Source organism: Arthrobotrys flagrans (genome assembly GCF_004000055.1).
Source record: "Arthrobotrys flagrans strain CBS H-5679 chromosome Unknown unitig_0, whole genome shotgun sequence".
Taxonomy (NCBI): Eukaryota; Fungi; Ascomycota; class Orbiliomycetes; order Orbiliales; family Orbiliaceae; genus Arthrobotrys; species Arthrobotrys flagrans.
The window spans coordinates 3,820,511-3,835,916 of NW_027137550.1; the positions used below are offsets into that span (position 1 = coordinate 3,820,511).

Consider the following 15,406-nt stretch of genomic DNA (forward strand, 5'->3'; position numbering starts at 1 on the left):
CGGTACCCGGAACGTTGCTATAATACTGGTGAGAGTTGCCGATATGAGGAAAGTGTGGCCAAGCGCCGAATGCCAACGAAGTGGGAATAAGGTTGGTGAAACATTCAGACTCCAACGACATCATATCGTCCAATCCTTCTCGGAGCTAGACCGGTGTCGACGTCCTAAAATGGTAGCCGCTAAGAGCAACGCAATTCGTTCATGTCTCGATTTGGAACCATGGCCAGAAGCGATCAAATATGGCTTCGGTTGGTTGATGAAGGAGCCTTGGGTCATTTTATGGGACCCGAACTGGCGCCACCAATTTCTGATAAAATTAAATTGTATTTTTTGTAGCCCCTCGAACTCATCCCGGCGCTCTAGCTGCGGCCCATCAAGGCATCATGCATTTCAAGCTCATCGCCTTGTCTTTCAGCCGTTCTGTCATCGCATAACGCAAAGACACGTCGATTGTTGCCGTCGACGCGACTGCTAGACCGATGAAAAATCCTCATTGGCGTCATGCTAGATTGCCAACTCATCGACATGGCTCAGGTTCGCTTGGAGCATTGAGTTCATGTTGCAGGGAATTGCAGACAGGGGCGGCATGGAGCGAACCAATGACGGCAGACTTTGACCAACGCCGATGAACCGTTTTGATTGGGATTTGCTTCTTTCGCGACCCTTACCCCATGTTCATGAACTCGCCTTCGAGTTTCACGAAACTTTTCATCGGCACTAAGAGAGACCATATGCCAGGGCAATATCAGGAAGTTCAACGGCATCAGATCTGACATGCATGGCGGCACAATTGGTGATATCGAAGAGGGTCTATATTCGCTTAGGAACTGATATCGGGAAGAAACGTGTTCATGAGGTGATCAGGTGGTTTGAGATCGAGGCCTCAAAGTTCATTCTGGATCACTATATCGCTGCGCGCAAGGGTATCCCATCGCAATGTCCCATATGTAGATCCGCTTTTGAATTCATTGGCTTTTATGTTCCTTGCGTGCATTTGCTTTGTTCGCATCCTAGTAGTGGCCAGTGGTCGACCAGTCGATGCAAGACGCTTGATATAAAAGCCTGGTAGTGGTGGTGCGACAGCCATCGGCCTCGAATTCAGGGCATCCCCACCTTGAAAAAAGTTCTCCTGTCTGACAGCGCATTCAAATGCCTTTCTGGTCGTTCGGTCGGTGGTCCTTTCAGCCTCTGCAGATGAAGTGAAAGAATCTTTGCGCGTCTTCGAACGAACCAGAGTTTTATACTTAAATCACTGGGGTCGTCCCATGTTCGGATGGCTTTTCTTGTTTTGGCCTCAGATTGACGTACTTTCAGACTGTAGCGTCTACAACCTAACCCTTTGGTCAGCGGTAGTTTTCCGGCAAAAGTTTTCCATCCCGTCGCCCAGGGTGCGATTGAATTGCGATTCTTTGTCACAATACCTTACCTCTCTCCATTATATACTTATCTCTCAACCAGTGATATACATTATTGTGGACATCATCGAGGAGTCCAAAGCGAGGAACAAAAAAAAAAAAAAGTAGAGTGGGTGCCTTGTCGCCAGTACGCTAAAGCTCTCCACTCAAATTCCACTTTATCTTCCACCACTCTTCCTCTTCACCATTCCCTTCCCCTTAAAACACCTTGAGCCCACAATTCACGAACCAAAAAACCACCACCATCGCATTCATCACCAGACTTCCCTCCCTTCGATTCTCGTCCCCGATTTGTGTGCTGGTTATCCAATCGACCGTCCTTTCAACTTCAGCTTCAACTTCATCTTTTATCTGACTTTGTCGGTAAGTCGCATCCCGTCGCCTTTCTTCGTTCTTCGCGTGGTTCTCAACATAACTGTGGTTTTGCTTTTGGGCGGAAGACCAACCAGCTTGCTCTTGAACCCTGCAACGGCCAACAAGCAGCACTAAAAAACCGACAACGAAGAACGATGAAACAACTTTTTCTTCAAAGCAATCTATTAATTCAAGCTGCTAATTGAACGTGTCGCGAAATTAGAATACCTCGGATTCGATAAATTCACGTTCTTATTTACCTATCTCCCTTCTGGAATACATCCGATACCAACTTTTCTCTCTCTCCGTCTTTGATACAGTGTATCATTTTGACCTCGAAGGTCAAATCTTCCCCACCAACGACAACATATCTTATCCGTGACGAGCTATCGCACGGTCGAAACATCATTCATAATTCGCGTCATGTCGTTCTTGAAGGCCCTACGGGGCAAAGGAAGCCCGGGCAAGGCCAAAAAGTCCAAGGGATTGGATAACCAACCTGCCGAGGCCGCCGCAGCTCCTGTTTACCAGGACCCTTGGGAGAAAACAGAAGTCACACCTGATGAAATTTGCGAATTGGTCAAAGCTTGTACCACCGAGATCAAATCAAGAGGTAGGTTTCCATTACATTCATAACGCTTTTCTTTTAGAGCCAACAGCTAATTGGAACCGAACCAGGCCTGACGGCTCCGTTTTTCATCTTACCATTCCGACCAACAAATGAACCAAGCTCAGCTCGTCCGTTCATTCGAAAATACTTTAGCACCGAAATGGACTTCAATGGACCGATGCGTGGAGATAGACTTGCTCGCGAACTCAGACTGACAGACATAACAGTAAGCTCTCCTAGCTTTGCTCTCAACACTCCAGTTCAGCCAATGCTTATTCATCCCTTAGGTTCTGTGTAGTATTATGAAGTGGTGCTGGGCAAGACTTCCTGGTGGTGTGGTTTCGTGGGGTGTCTACGATACTTTCCGCGAAGGTGAAGCAGGTATGATACAAGTCCTCCCAAAACTCGGGTAGGATCAATGGCCTCTAACATTCATTGCAAAGATTCCGAGATGTCCCGAAACGCCTTCCCATCCTTCATGCCAATGATTGTCGGTTCAGAGGCGCGTTCGTCTATCATCTTCGACTTTTTCGACCTTCTATCTGCGATTGCAGCAAACGGCAAGCACAATGGCTTGACTGGTCTTAAGATTTCTAGAATGGCAGGCTGGTGGGCTTTTGAGCACTCTGATAGCGGATTTGGTTTTGTGGGTGGTTACGATTCATATGCAAAGTAAGCAATATTCGGGTGACGTGCTCTCCATATGCCATATTAATGTATCATCTAGGGCTGCTTTGGCTACCTGCCATCTCTTCTTTTCCTATTTACGCTCATTGGCACCAACTGGAAGTGGTGGGGTCTCGGTCCTTCCACTTTCCCTTCAACAGCTGCTCTACGACGTAGAGTACCCCCCGAATAAGTCTTCTTTCCTCAACGAGCCGACGAGCCACATAATTATGACAGTTGACACTGTTTCGCCCACTCCTTTCGCTCTTCTCCGTCGTGCCCGTAATTTCGACTTCACCGAGGAGAGCCACGCGCTGCAGGAATTCTCTGATTACGAAGACCCTGTTCACGCTCTTACCGAGGAATCCAAACGCATTTTGAAGTGCATTTCCGCCGCCAACCAATCGGCAAAGCCAGGTGCTGGGGCAGGCCTTGGAGACCAATCTTGGAGTAGATTTCAAGATCTCGGCTTCTCAGCCCTCGAAGAATCGGAGTCATCCGGAGACGATGATAGCATCTTTGGGACAACCGGGCAGACCTTCAAGAAACGCAAACAAAATGACAACTTGGTCCAGAGACAGAAGCCAGTTGACCTTGCTCGACCGACAACACCATCGTGGGCTGATTTCATGGCCTCCGGGTTCGCCGAGGCAGCCTCGGAGGCAAGAGCCCCTGCTCCAATCCTTCTGTCCCCAGACAAGCTTCTTCCCGCTATCGAGACCTCCAGGGCTCGTAGTGTTCAATCGAACCGTCGACCAGATGAATCACACCTTGAGCCCGGTGAGCTAGCAAGTATTACTACAGTTGCGATAGATGATGCCTTTTGGCTCGTCTGGATGACGAGTTTGGCTCCTGAAGAAACCTCTGCTCGAAAAGCAGTCTTCGGTCGGTGTGCTATGTTCGACACCGTCATCCGTGGTATCAAATGGGTTATTGTTGAAGAGAAGGTTAAGGGAGCGCTAAAGAACACCAACAACGACGAGGTCTTCCTTGCTACGAAGAAAGACAAGAAAAGAACCATGAGAAATAGGCTTATTCGACGAAGATCCGTTGACAGGAAAGAAGTCGTTCCAGAGAAACCTAATGGATTTTCGACCACCTCCCTGTCACAACGACCCCTCAATCTCACGCCTGAGCAACAGCAGAGTATTAGACAGACTGCTGCGACTTTACGACAACGTGGCCACGACCTTCCAGCTGTCCGCCCCAGACCTAACCCCCCAGAGCGTCCCGCTGAAAAGGTTATGACGACTGCTAGTTTTATGACGCTTCAACCTACTATCATGAAGGAAGCCTCGCCAGCCATGACTTGGGCAAAGAACTACGATAAAGAAGCTATCAGAGATGCCTATCTTGGTGGTGCTACATCACTTGCAGCAGTGTCCCAGAAGAGCCTCCCTCCTGCGCCAGTCGAGAACGGCAACAGCCATGCACAATCTCCAGTTAGATCACCGGCTCATGCACCGGCATCCCCTCCTTTGTCCCCTCCTTCCCCAGCTGTGGCCAAGCCAAAGCTCGCACCACTCAATACCCAATCTTCTAAGCCGACGCCAGTGATTGCCCCAGTCTCCCGCGAGTCCCTGGAAATCGTCTCGGACAGACCACAACCACCGGTTCCTCAAGCAGAGCCCGAGCATCATGAAGAACCTGCTCCCCTGAAACAAGTGATTTCTCGAACCGATGCATCTGAGAGAGCGATGAGCCCTGACCTATCCGACGGTGAGCCAAACAAGAAAGTTAGCAAATTGAGGAAGATCTTTGGAAGCACGAAGCCCGCAAACCGTCGAGCTTCCGTCCAAGTTACCCCCAAGAACCTTACCGTTCCTGAGAAGTCTGACCGACGACCATCACTCCGCGGAAAGCCCAATATCCCGCCTGTCTCGAATGGAAATAATACCACCACGACGATTACAGTAGAGCCCGCTGCATTCGAGTCGTTCCAGACCGCCCGAGAGGCTCCGGTTAGCCCCAAGCCTATCGCCACTCGCGAGACAACACCAGCAGCCTCTATCGTCGAAGAAACCGCTGCAAAGACTGAGTTTTCGCGATTCGACCAAGGGCCGCTCGATGTACCAGCCTTCATCCCCCAAGACGACTCACCGGAACCATCGCCTATTCGTCCAAACCATTCACAGACTCGATTCGCTGCTTCGCGTGAACACATTCCGGACGTCCCCGCTTCGGACAACCGCTACGATGTGTCACCTCCCAGCGAAAAGGCAGAAGAGCCCGTCAAAGTTCCAGAGACAGCCCCAGAGCCGAAAGAACAGGCAAAGGTTACACCGCCGTCATCGCCACAAACCTCCCCAGTTATAGAGCCTGTTCAGGATAGATGGGCTCAGATCAAAGCGAACGCAGCTGCCAGGGCCAAAGCGAACCAAGCTATGGGTTCACCGCCTAAGCCCACCCAAAGCCCACCCCCCGTTGATGTTGAAGAATGTAAGTCTAGCTTCTACCGTGGTTTACGAATATACATATACTAAGGTACCATTTTTTTTAGCAATTGAGTCACGAGTTGCGAGGATTAAGGCCCGTGTTGCTCAGTTGACAGCCGGAGTGGAGCAATAGAAAGGCTCCAAGACAATCCGCCGACCCAAACGGATCAAGATTCTAGGGAAACCTTACAAGTTTCTCGCTAAGAACAAAAAGAAGCTTCGCGAAGACAGACGCTTTTTCGAAGCAAGGGTCAGCGGGACGGATGTCGATTGTATGTTTCATTCTGATGTTTGCAAGCGATTCGATAACAGGAAGATGATCCCAAAGGTTTTGACGCCCGAGGAGAAAGAGCGGGAGATGCAGGCGAGGTACGAGAGACAACTCGCTGGTATTCCGGAACCACCCCCGACGGTGGAGTATGTACCAAACGAGGATTACTACAATCCACCTCAATATACAAGGTGGGAGTACCTCAAAATGGTCATGACTCCCCGTCCAAAAATTACGGCTACCCTCACTACCACCTACCAATTCCACAACCCATATGCGGAAAACACCAATCTTTTTGACTATCGGGATATGTACCCCGATATGTCGGAGGAAACCCTCCGCCGTTGGTTCCCCCGTTACTACCAGTCAGACGACGAGGACGGGCATTCCGAGGAGGACAGGGAGGATGCCTCCTCCGAGGGGCGTTCAGCGCCAGTGGGTGTCATGGATCAATATTCGATATATGACACCCCTGGTGCTGGACGGGCTCCTCCCCGTACCCCATCCCCATCGGCAAGCCCAGAATAAGTTCTTTGTCCTCCTATCTCCGCTGCATCGCTGCACTCCCGACTTCATGCCTCAGGTGTCGGCCAAGGGATTATCTTCCATACTTCTTTTTTTTTAATTCGTTTCTTGTTTCGGCCTTTTAACGTCTGGTGTTTCAATGGTACATTATATTTTGCTTTCCTACCAACATATTCTCATATTATTCTGTCTTAATACGCACTCCACCTCACATTACACATGTAGCCAGTACCAGGAAGCAGAACTGCATTTTAGTACTAACCTTATTCCGTCCATTTGTTTTTCTTCTCCTCTCCTTTGGCTTTTCATTCGATATTTCTAACATTCCTATAACTTCACTTGGACTTGATACTTAATCATGGAGGTGCACGAAGCTCATGATACCGCTCCGCTTTTGCCCATCATCGTCATCATTCTCATTCTCATTCGCCAAAATAACTTCTTGCTTCCCAGCATACCTTTCTTTTTTCACAAGCCAGTACGCTTTTTCTTCCTCTTCTTCGTATCTTGCACAGTGAAGCGGCATTTCGTACCTTTTCATATTTACTTCTCCGTTCCCAGTATATAACAGCGATAACCCACGGCCATAGCGGCATGCTTCGAATAATTCTAATTCTCTTTGTCAACTAAAATTTTAACTGCTCGGAAATTTTCTTTCAACAATTTACCATGACTTTAACTGGACCCCCTTCTTGATTAATAGACTCTCGTCGATATTTTGCGTTTCATCCGCTAGATTTCCACAAGTACCACCCTTTCTAATGATCCGATACGATATTTATATTCACGAGGAAGATGCATGGAATGTTATCCTCCCGCCACGGCAGTAGTGGATCCACAAGTGTTTCATTGTAATTGACAAAAGCGATAGTATCGACATCTTGTTTCAATACTTTGGTTTCATTAAATATTGCTGGGTAGGATCAGATCTCGAGACCAATACCCTGTATTGCCCAAATCCCAACAAGTCACCCCAACATAAGTACCTGAACCCTCGGATATCTTCAAGGTCTCTGGCAAATTTGATATATTCTTCCCTCCCAAGTCAAGCTATAGCTACCCAATGGCCCGTGCCAAATTCCAAGAAATTTATTGCCACAGGTTTGATGTCTTACAACGGATGAGCTGGAAATTATTTTGGTTCCGCCACTTAACAAGATTAATACAAACGTGCACGCGTGATACTTAAAGAATCAAATTGTAAAGCATTTAACATTACATGAAGTACCATAATATTCCCGAGTTTGAATATCAGTGCGACCGAATATAGTATCCAAATACCCGAATTATAAAATATCCCAACATGTTCTAATGTGTCCAATTGGCGTCGGTTAGCCCAAGGGCTCCTGATAAAGTATTCGGACATGGCATTTACAGGGCCCTGATATCATGATATATGGGTGGATTTTCCCTAGGCATTTCATCTATATTCATACCAAGATCAAGATCGACCCAGTTTCATAACCATGCCAGACGCCCGACCATCAATCAGTCGAATCGGCACGAGTTGCTGTTGCATTTCGAAAGCTGTGCAGCACTTAACGCGCCACAGAGCTCAAAGCTGTGTTGGGAAGACGCGTTCGGCCAACAGCAAAATTTGGAGTTTGTTCACAACACCTCCTGGTAGCTTGACGACTCAACCACGACACACGACCTCACGCTACCTCGCATCCCCATCCTCACTCCATCTTCACCTCTCGAGTTACGACCGCGAATCCCGGAAGCCCTAGATACCTCCCTTTTGTAATCGTACGTAAATTCGCCTTGCGCTCCCTTATCCCCTGCTCTTGAGTTAACCGTGCTGGTGTCTAGTAGCTATCGATCTTCCTTAGACCTTCCGTCCTACGAGATACATACAGTCAAGAGTACGCTCCATTGAAGTCCATGAAGCTGCAGTTATACGCGCTGTGTCGCGATGTGTCTTTAATAGCTGGAATATGCTAAAGTTGTGGATGTAACAGTGTTAGAAGCACGTTTGGAGCAAGCTCAGATCCTCAAAAAGGTAGCTCCATCCCCTGCCTGATGTTGATCCAAGCATGATTCTAACCTCTCAACCTCAAATAGGTCGTTGAAGCCATCAAGGACCTTGTGCAGGACTGCAACTTTGACTGTAACGATGCCGGTATCCAACTCCAAGCAATGGACAACTCTCACGTCGCGCTCGTTTCTATGAAACTTGGGTCCGAGGGGTTCTCGCCTTATCGATGTGACCGTAATATTGCATTGGGAATCAACCTCAACAGCTTGATGAAGGTCCTTCGTGCAGCGGCCAATGAAGATCTCCTCACTCTCAAGGCAGAGGACCAGCCAGACAGCCTGAACTTGCTCTTCGAAAGCTCATCCCAGGATCGACTTAGTGAATACGATATCAAATTGATGGACATCGATCAAGAGCACCTTGGTATTCCCGATACAGAATATGCCGCCACCATTACTTTGCCGTCGGCCGAGTTTCAGAGGATCTGTAGGGACCTTTCTGCTTTGAGTGAGAGCGGTACGTTCACTATAAACCCGACGGATCAGATTTAGGGATCTTGGAGCTAATAACCGGAATAATGAATAGTATCCATCGAAGCCAACAAGGACGGCGTTAAATTCGCGTGCTCCGGAGATATTGGCAATGGATCCGTCACTCTTCGCCCTCATACAAACGTCGAAGATGAGGACAAATCTACCAAAATCGAGCTCACCGAGCCCGTCAATCTAACCTTCTCCCTCAAATACCTTGTAAATTTTTGCAAGGCTTCATCCCTCTCTGCTACTGTCAGGCTCTGCCTTAGTAACGAGGTACCGTTGTTGGTCGAGTACCAGATGGGAGCAGGATATTTGAGATTTTATTTGGCTCCAAAGGTATTGTCATCACTCACTAGATCAAGATTCCGGGGCTTTAGCTAATTCGTTTTACACCTGTTCTAGATCGGAGATGAGGAATAAAAAGAGGCGGAGCTATGGAATCTTCGGCAAGAGAATTGCACCCAAGGAAGCTGCTCAAGACGAAACCCCTTCTGCTCACCCACAAATCCGTCGGATGTTTATCTATCCATCTACATATCTTATCCTTGTTCCGTTTCTACTTTTCAAACTCTTTCTGGATAGTCTACTCTCTAGCTCCGTATAAGGTTTCACCCTGGCTTTGAATTACACTTGAACCATCCGTTTTCCCAGGTTTTCTCCTAGTCTCGAATCGTCTTCTCCCACGACGTCTTCCTCCTTCGCCTTATTGCTCTTTCTATAATGTTCCTGGTGCACCGAGGGAAGCACATTTTGTTTCAACCAGCGATGTAGGCGTGTAATGATAGCGCTCTATCAATTTATAATACATTCTATGAGAAGATGACTCCGAGATGGTGACGTTGATGTTGCAGAATGGCTAGTTCCGCCCTAAAACCCACCGAGGTGACATGCCGGTGGCGCACCCGCAAATGGCTTACCCCCAGCTTGGTTAATTGTTTTGTAAACAATTTAGCATTCGGCGAGTGTGCGGACTTCCCCCACGCTATAAACCGCGAAAGAAGGACCCAGCGTTCCAAATCTGCCGTCGCAAAGTTTCAAAAGCCTATCAGGCCACGAACCGGTTTGAGCTGCCAAGGGCGACAGGCCAACTGATCAAGATCTTTGCGATTAGATAATTGATTGATACACCGACATCAGGTTTAGCATCCAGCAAATTTTTTCTTGAAAAAGACAAGGAAAAACGAAGACAAGTCTGGGCAAAACTTAACAGCAAGCGTTATTGCGCGACTTTTGCCTTCGGCTCGCTCCTTCCTGTTCCTGATTTGTCCCGGCCAGCTGTGGAGAAAGGTGGTGGGCATATGCGAACTTCTTTTCTGGTGGAGCAATTCGGGTTTGGGCGGGCTGGCAGGTTTGCGCCCAGTGTTTTTAAGTTATCTGATCCGCTTCTGGCAGGGGCAAGGAGCTCCTAATCTTATCAGATCGTAGGAAATCCAACATACTAACAAGCTAAAATGCAGACTTTGACCCCGCCTGCCTCGTTTGAGTTAGCCAATTGGCCGGTCTGTGACCCATTTCTGCTGATTTTATCCTGGGTTTTATGCACATAGCATTTTCGCCAAGTTACAAGCTATCCACTTGCTGGTTATTGTCTCTGATATAAACCTCCTCGGTTATTTTGAAAAGGCTGTCCGGGGTCAAGTTTGAAAACCATCACGAGTTAAAATCCGGGTATCTCGATAATTATCGATTTTCATTTCGGTATAGGGTCATCAGACGACTAAACAATGGGGGAACAATGCGGGGGGTAATTTGCATTGAATTCTGCGAATATCTCACCGCTTCCGATATCGGTCGCATAACTGATTCTGGGAACAAATCCCAACTGCGATTGCTGGTGTACTGGGGCATCTTCAAGGATGCATCGACTGTCATGCAACTTCAGACGATCACTCAGCAGTTGGCAAGGTCATCCTGTCACCAACCACCCTCGATGCTGGAATATGCAGGGCATCATTGAGGATCTGGGGTCCAGGTCGAGTCACTTTCCTATAAAAGGGGAGGACAATGGCCTTCTTCTCCTGCTTCTTTTTATTATCACCACCATCAGCTTCTTCTTCTTCTTCCTCTTCTATCTATTCGCAGATCTTACAAGATTTACGCATACTCTACCATCAAGATGCAGTTCTCCATCGTCGCTATTGCTACCGCTCTCATCAGCGTTGTCGCTGCTGCTCCTCTCGACAACCCCAACTGGCCCGGTGAACTCCTCAAGAGACAGGCCCCAGGCACTCCTCTCTACAACTGCCACGACAACTGCGGTAAATACAAACTCCCAAAGGTGTACTCGGCTTGTTAGGATATTGGAGTCTAATTAGTATATACTGTGATCTATAGGACAAGCTGTTGCTGGATCCCGCAAGCCCGACTACTGCAGCAGCCCAGCTTTCATCCACAACTACGCCAACTGCATCCAATGCTCCGGCCCAGATAACAACAACATCTGGCACTACTACAGCGGCACTTTGATCCCAGCCGCTACCGTCTGCGGCTTTCCAACTACTCCGGACAGCGGTGTTCAACCCCCAGTTGGACCAGCCATCCCAGATGGTGGTGTCTGGCCCTGAACGGTTATATTATCTTTCTCTACTCGGCGGAAAAGGGTTGATCTAAAGGAGGGAAAGCGAGGAAATAAGGATGGCAACAGATGATATGGAGTATCAACATGTAGATAGTAATCTTAATCTGCGACAACGGAATTAATGAACTCCGTTCCCTGGCCGGTCGGGGGTACATAGAGGGAATATAATGAAAATAATCTCATTTTCAAATCTTGGGCTTTCTCGATTGTCTCAAATTTAGATTTGGTAATCGATTAGTTAGTGCGTGCGCCGGTAAGATCGATTGTGTCAGGATAACACTTAATTATAGGTTTGAGCAAGCTTCACATATCGGATTCCTTTCGTGATTGTTGATAAAGTTATTGGATGTCAATATTATTCATTGAGAAATAAGTACTACTAGTACATTTGATGTTAAATATAATACAACTGAATCATACAGGTGGCACTTGCATATACGGCCGGGGGTATAAAGTTAAAAAGAAATAAAAAGGAAAAGCCCGGAGTTAGAGTCCTCCTCCAATAACATGAATATAGTAAAAGCCTAAAAGATATCCAAACGCCTTTCGCCATAAGATATGGATGAAAAATAATTTGCTCAGAGTCGTTGATGATATGTCGTAACCGGATTTGCAAGAGATAGATTCAGTTCTATGCTGCTCAAATCATACTTTTTTAGGTAGCTGTAATCAAGTGAGGCCAACCCAGTGGCATGCAAATGATGTCGCAATAACAATGTAAAGACGGAAGTTAGACGTTATATCCTATGCGCAGAAGGGAAAGGCGGTCTTGGATTTTGTCGTCCACGGGTCGCGGACGCAACGCTTAACTCCAGTGCTTCCTGCTCTCGACTGGGGGTTTCGGCTTTACTGTTTACGGAGCTCGTTCGGGCAACGCCGATTGGTGCTGTGATCGATCTGCTTAAGATAGGTCGAGAGTACCCGCCAGTTACCGTAGCGGTGTATCCGATATTCCCCATCTCCTCATCTTCTTGGACCGCAGGCGGCCTTCCCGACCCCTTCTTTAGGTTTGCGGTAGAAACAATCGGCTGACTGAGGACTCTCTTTATCTGAAGGCTTTTCTTTGGGCGAAAGCTCTCGTGAACGACGATTGAAGCTTGTTTTCCGTATTCCATTTCATAGACTCCCTTTGCGTAGTTTTCGCGATATCGTTCGTCGGCGCTAGTGCTGTAATTGGTAGCGGAAGAGGGTAAGTCTTCGTAGGTACGAGGGTTTGGACCGAAAGAAGCAGGACGTGCAGCGCTCAGGCTGACGAATTCGTCGTTAGGTTTCTCTTTACGGACGAGGTGCCACCAGCCTGTGATCATGGACCAGCGGCCAAGGAATATTGCAACCCAGAAACCGTTACACTAAATATGAATGTTTGGGTTAGTGGGGATGCATGCATGCATGTGTTTCAGTATGGTTGAACTTACCGATAGAAGGAAAAGAACAGCGGCAGCGGTAGCTTCCGGTACAACCAGCTGTTCAGCCTCCTTCAAGCACTTATTCTTGTCGCCCTCGTTTAGGATGAGGCATTCTAGCCACTGGCCGGCGTGTGTGGTGTTGGCAGGGGTTTTCTCGGTCGTTCCTTCAAACTGCAGGAATACGGTTGCAAAAACGATAACATCGACGATCACCACGATGACAACTAGGATACCTCGCCATTGCATAGCGATAACTCGCTTTACTCTTCGCAGGGCTTGGGCTTTTCGGTGGGATAAAATGTTAGCATCACACAAGCCTCATGTGAAGCACGGGATTAGAATGTTCGATACATACTGTAAGTTGCCGAAATACGGCTATTTGAATAAGCGACGGAGCCAGCTTCGGTTGACGGAGCATCTTCGAACAAACTTCGAAGGTAGACGTTGATACAATAGCCGAATCTATATGTATAACATTAAAATTGTCAGCGTTGGTGTTCCACAAGGGTATCAGGATTACACAAATGTAGGCTTCAGAAGCTGGAGTTAGACATGTGCCTTTTTGGCAATACAGTTGAGTACAGGGTATGCGGAGTAATTGTGCACATGGGGTAGTATATGATTAACGCTTACGTGACGAATTGTATGACAATTGCAGCTGCAGCAATACCCAACAGCGGTCCTACGAATCAGGAAATGTTAGCAACCTTGCCCTTGCAGCTATGCATAAACCAAGGGATTATTTGGTCATACCCCAGAATGTTGCGAGCCCATTTTTGGTGTTGATATGGCAAGTATTTCCAAATCTTTGTGAAACCCCAGTCACGGAAAGAGCGATCGCAGTCATCGCGGCAGGGAAGGCCCAGCCAGCGACTTGAGAGATGATGAAGTATGGCTTTCCGGGTGTTACTTGCCAACAGATCTGCAGATGGAGGGAGAGAGCTCGTAGAAAAACTAAAAGATATAATAGTTAGCCTTGTCATTCAAAAAGATGATGCTGCCTATAGGGCCCAGAAATGCAGTGCTTACCCCACATCGCGACACACCAGCCGCCTAGAAGTTGGAAAGTGCCGGAGAGAGCACAAGGGACGCTGCTCGCCATATCGTAAGGTGTAATTTCGTTGATGCATTTATCGTCCTTGTCCTTTGTAGCCATTCCGATAACAAATGGGATTTCCAGGATCAAAACTGCGACCACCAGACTGACACTCAGGTAGTGCCTATTCGTTTGGGTTGTCGGTAGGACCCAGAAACTTAGAAGCAGGATTAAACATGCTGTTATGCTCGCGAGATTAACATATGAAACGGCGTCTACTATCGTCGAGAAATCTAGACACCGATCGAAATTAGTTTTCCAGACATGAAGGCGCTCTATTTCATGTAAGAAACTTACTGTCTGGATATAACCAATCTTGAACAGGACAAGGAACGCAGCATGGATATGTGGTTCCAAGCCCAAGGGGCATCGGGATCTTTGTACATAATCTACCATTTATACCTTAACGTAATGTTAGAAGGAGTCGACTACGGCTTTTGATTCGTTTGAAGTGGGGGACATACTTCCTCCAGTGCCTGGATAGTTCGCCTGTGGGACTAAAGGTGGAGGGCAAAACTCGAGTATTCTTTCCGACATTTTTGGTGAAATCTAGCTATCCTACGGACAGCAAATTATAATCCCGATCTCAATATATTTGCGAGCAGCCCTTCTTTTTATATCCGAAATAGCGTTTTTTTTGAAAAGAAATGTCGACGGTTATACAATTTGTGTTGAGACTTTGTTGTGAACCCAGGTTGTTGTCCTCATCCAGCTTCTCTTCGTCCAATCGAGACCTTCGTCTTTCTTCTTCTTTGGTATCGTACCACCAAAGTTGTCTTTAATCCCAAGCCACTTCTACTCGTCTGCCTATGGCGAGATGGACGCACGACAGGATGAACCGTCGAGGTATCGGTTGTTCAATCGACCAAAGAAAAGGTATCAAGTTCAAAATTTCCAGAAAGGAGCTCAAAGCCTCCTGGCTGTAGGGTCCTCTGCATCATATATCAGTTTCGCTGTGTGGGTGGCCCTGACTCTACCAGGAAAAAGAAACGTGCCGGCCCATTTTCAAGCGCATGGAAGCCCGGTTATCCTTCTGAAGGGAAGATGGTCGTTTTTTTCGCCCTTCGAGGATCCTGGCTTTTGCTTCATCTTGTGTGGATAACCCCAATATCGTGGAAAAAGTAACGTCTGGGGTACTGGTACCGCAAGATGATACTACACTCCTCTGGGTATTTCTCACGACAAGGTACCGTTGGGCGGGTGGGTCCCTGCTGCGAAAATCAGATGCCAGTGCTAAAAACTCGAACCATCCATGTCCGGATTCTTTGCGCATGCACTGTCCTTAGCTGTGGGATTCTTGGTCCGCCAGTGCCTTTCCCATTGAGGAACGGCGTATCCAGCTACCAATCCCCCATACCCCTTTGGGAGTGCCGTATAACTCTGCCGTTATGATTGGCTAGCGGCGGGCTAATGAGGTCGCTTGCTTGCCATCTGACTGGTCGAAAGTTACCCGCCAGCATGACAGCTGAACGGCCTTCGTTCAGCAGCAAAAAAGGCACGCGAGTTCTGGTCATTGTGATGGCACAGCGCTCGTAT

The 15,406-nt window shown here is 47.7% G+C and overlaps 5 protein-coding genes across 5 annotated transcripts; 4 read left to right on the forward strand and 1 right to left on the reverse strand.

Moving 5' to 3' along the window:
* Positions 1-2,192: 2,192 nt before the first annotated feature.
* Positions 2,193-5,613, forward strand: DFL_004160 (uncharacterized protein; the record flags this gene model as incomplete). Its single annotated transcript, XM_067633209.1, has 6 exons — positions 2,193-2,382; positions 2,448-2,605; positions 2,667-2,760; positions 2,823-3,051; positions 3,107-5,484; positions 5,546-5,613. 6 exons carry the CDS (start codon positions 2,193-2,195, stop codon positions 5,611-5,613), a joined length of 3,117 nt encoding a protein of 1,038 aa, XP_067491400.1.
* Positions 5,614-5,796: 183 nt separating this feature from the next.
* On the forward strand, positions 5,797-6,279 carry DFL_004161 (uncharacterized protein; the record flags this gene model as incomplete). The annotated part of the gene is made up of 1 exon (XM_067633210.1): positions 5,797-6,279. One exon carries the CDS (start codon positions 5,797-5,799, stop codon positions 6,277-6,279), a length of 483 nt encoding a protein of 160 aa, XP_067491401.1.
* A 1,463-nt stretch (positions 6,280-7,742) lies between these two features.
* On the forward strand, positions 7,743-9,210 carry DFL_004162 (uncharacterized protein; the record flags this gene model as incomplete). Its single annotated transcript, XM_067633211.1, has 6 exons — positions 7,743-7,977; positions 8,109-8,141; positions 8,238-8,278; positions 8,341-8,770; positions 8,840-9,126; positions 9,193-9,210. 6 exons carry the CDS (start codon positions 7,743-7,745, stop codon positions 9,208-9,210), a joined length of 1,044 nt encoding a protein of 347 aa, XP_067491402.1.
* Positions 9,211-10,906: 1,696 nt separating this feature from the next.
* DFL_004163 (uncharacterized protein) lies at positions 10,907-11,354 on the forward strand (the record flags this gene model as incomplete). The annotated part of the gene is made up of 2 exons (XM_067633212.1): positions 10,907-11,048; positions 11,125-11,354. 2 exons carry the CDS (start codon positions 10,907-10,909, stop codon positions 11,352-11,354), a joined length of 372 nt encoding a protein of 123 aa, XP_067491403.1.
* Positions 11,355-12,105: 751 nt separating this feature from the next.
* Positions 12,106-14,407, reverse strand: DFL_004164 (uncharacterized protein; the record flags this gene model as incomplete). The annotated part of the gene is made up of 8 exons (XM_067633213.1): positions 12,106-12,717; positions 12,784-13,055; positions 13,130-13,236; positions 13,408-13,456; positions 13,528-13,728; positions 13,804-14,103; positions 14,168-14,272; positions 14,335-14,407. The coding sequence occupies 8 exons, from the start codon at positions 14,405-14,407 to the stop codon at positions 12,106-12,108; spliced, it is 1,719 nt and encodes a 572-aa protein (XP_067491404.1).
* Between the last annotated feature and the right edge of the window lie 999 nt (positions 14,408-15,406).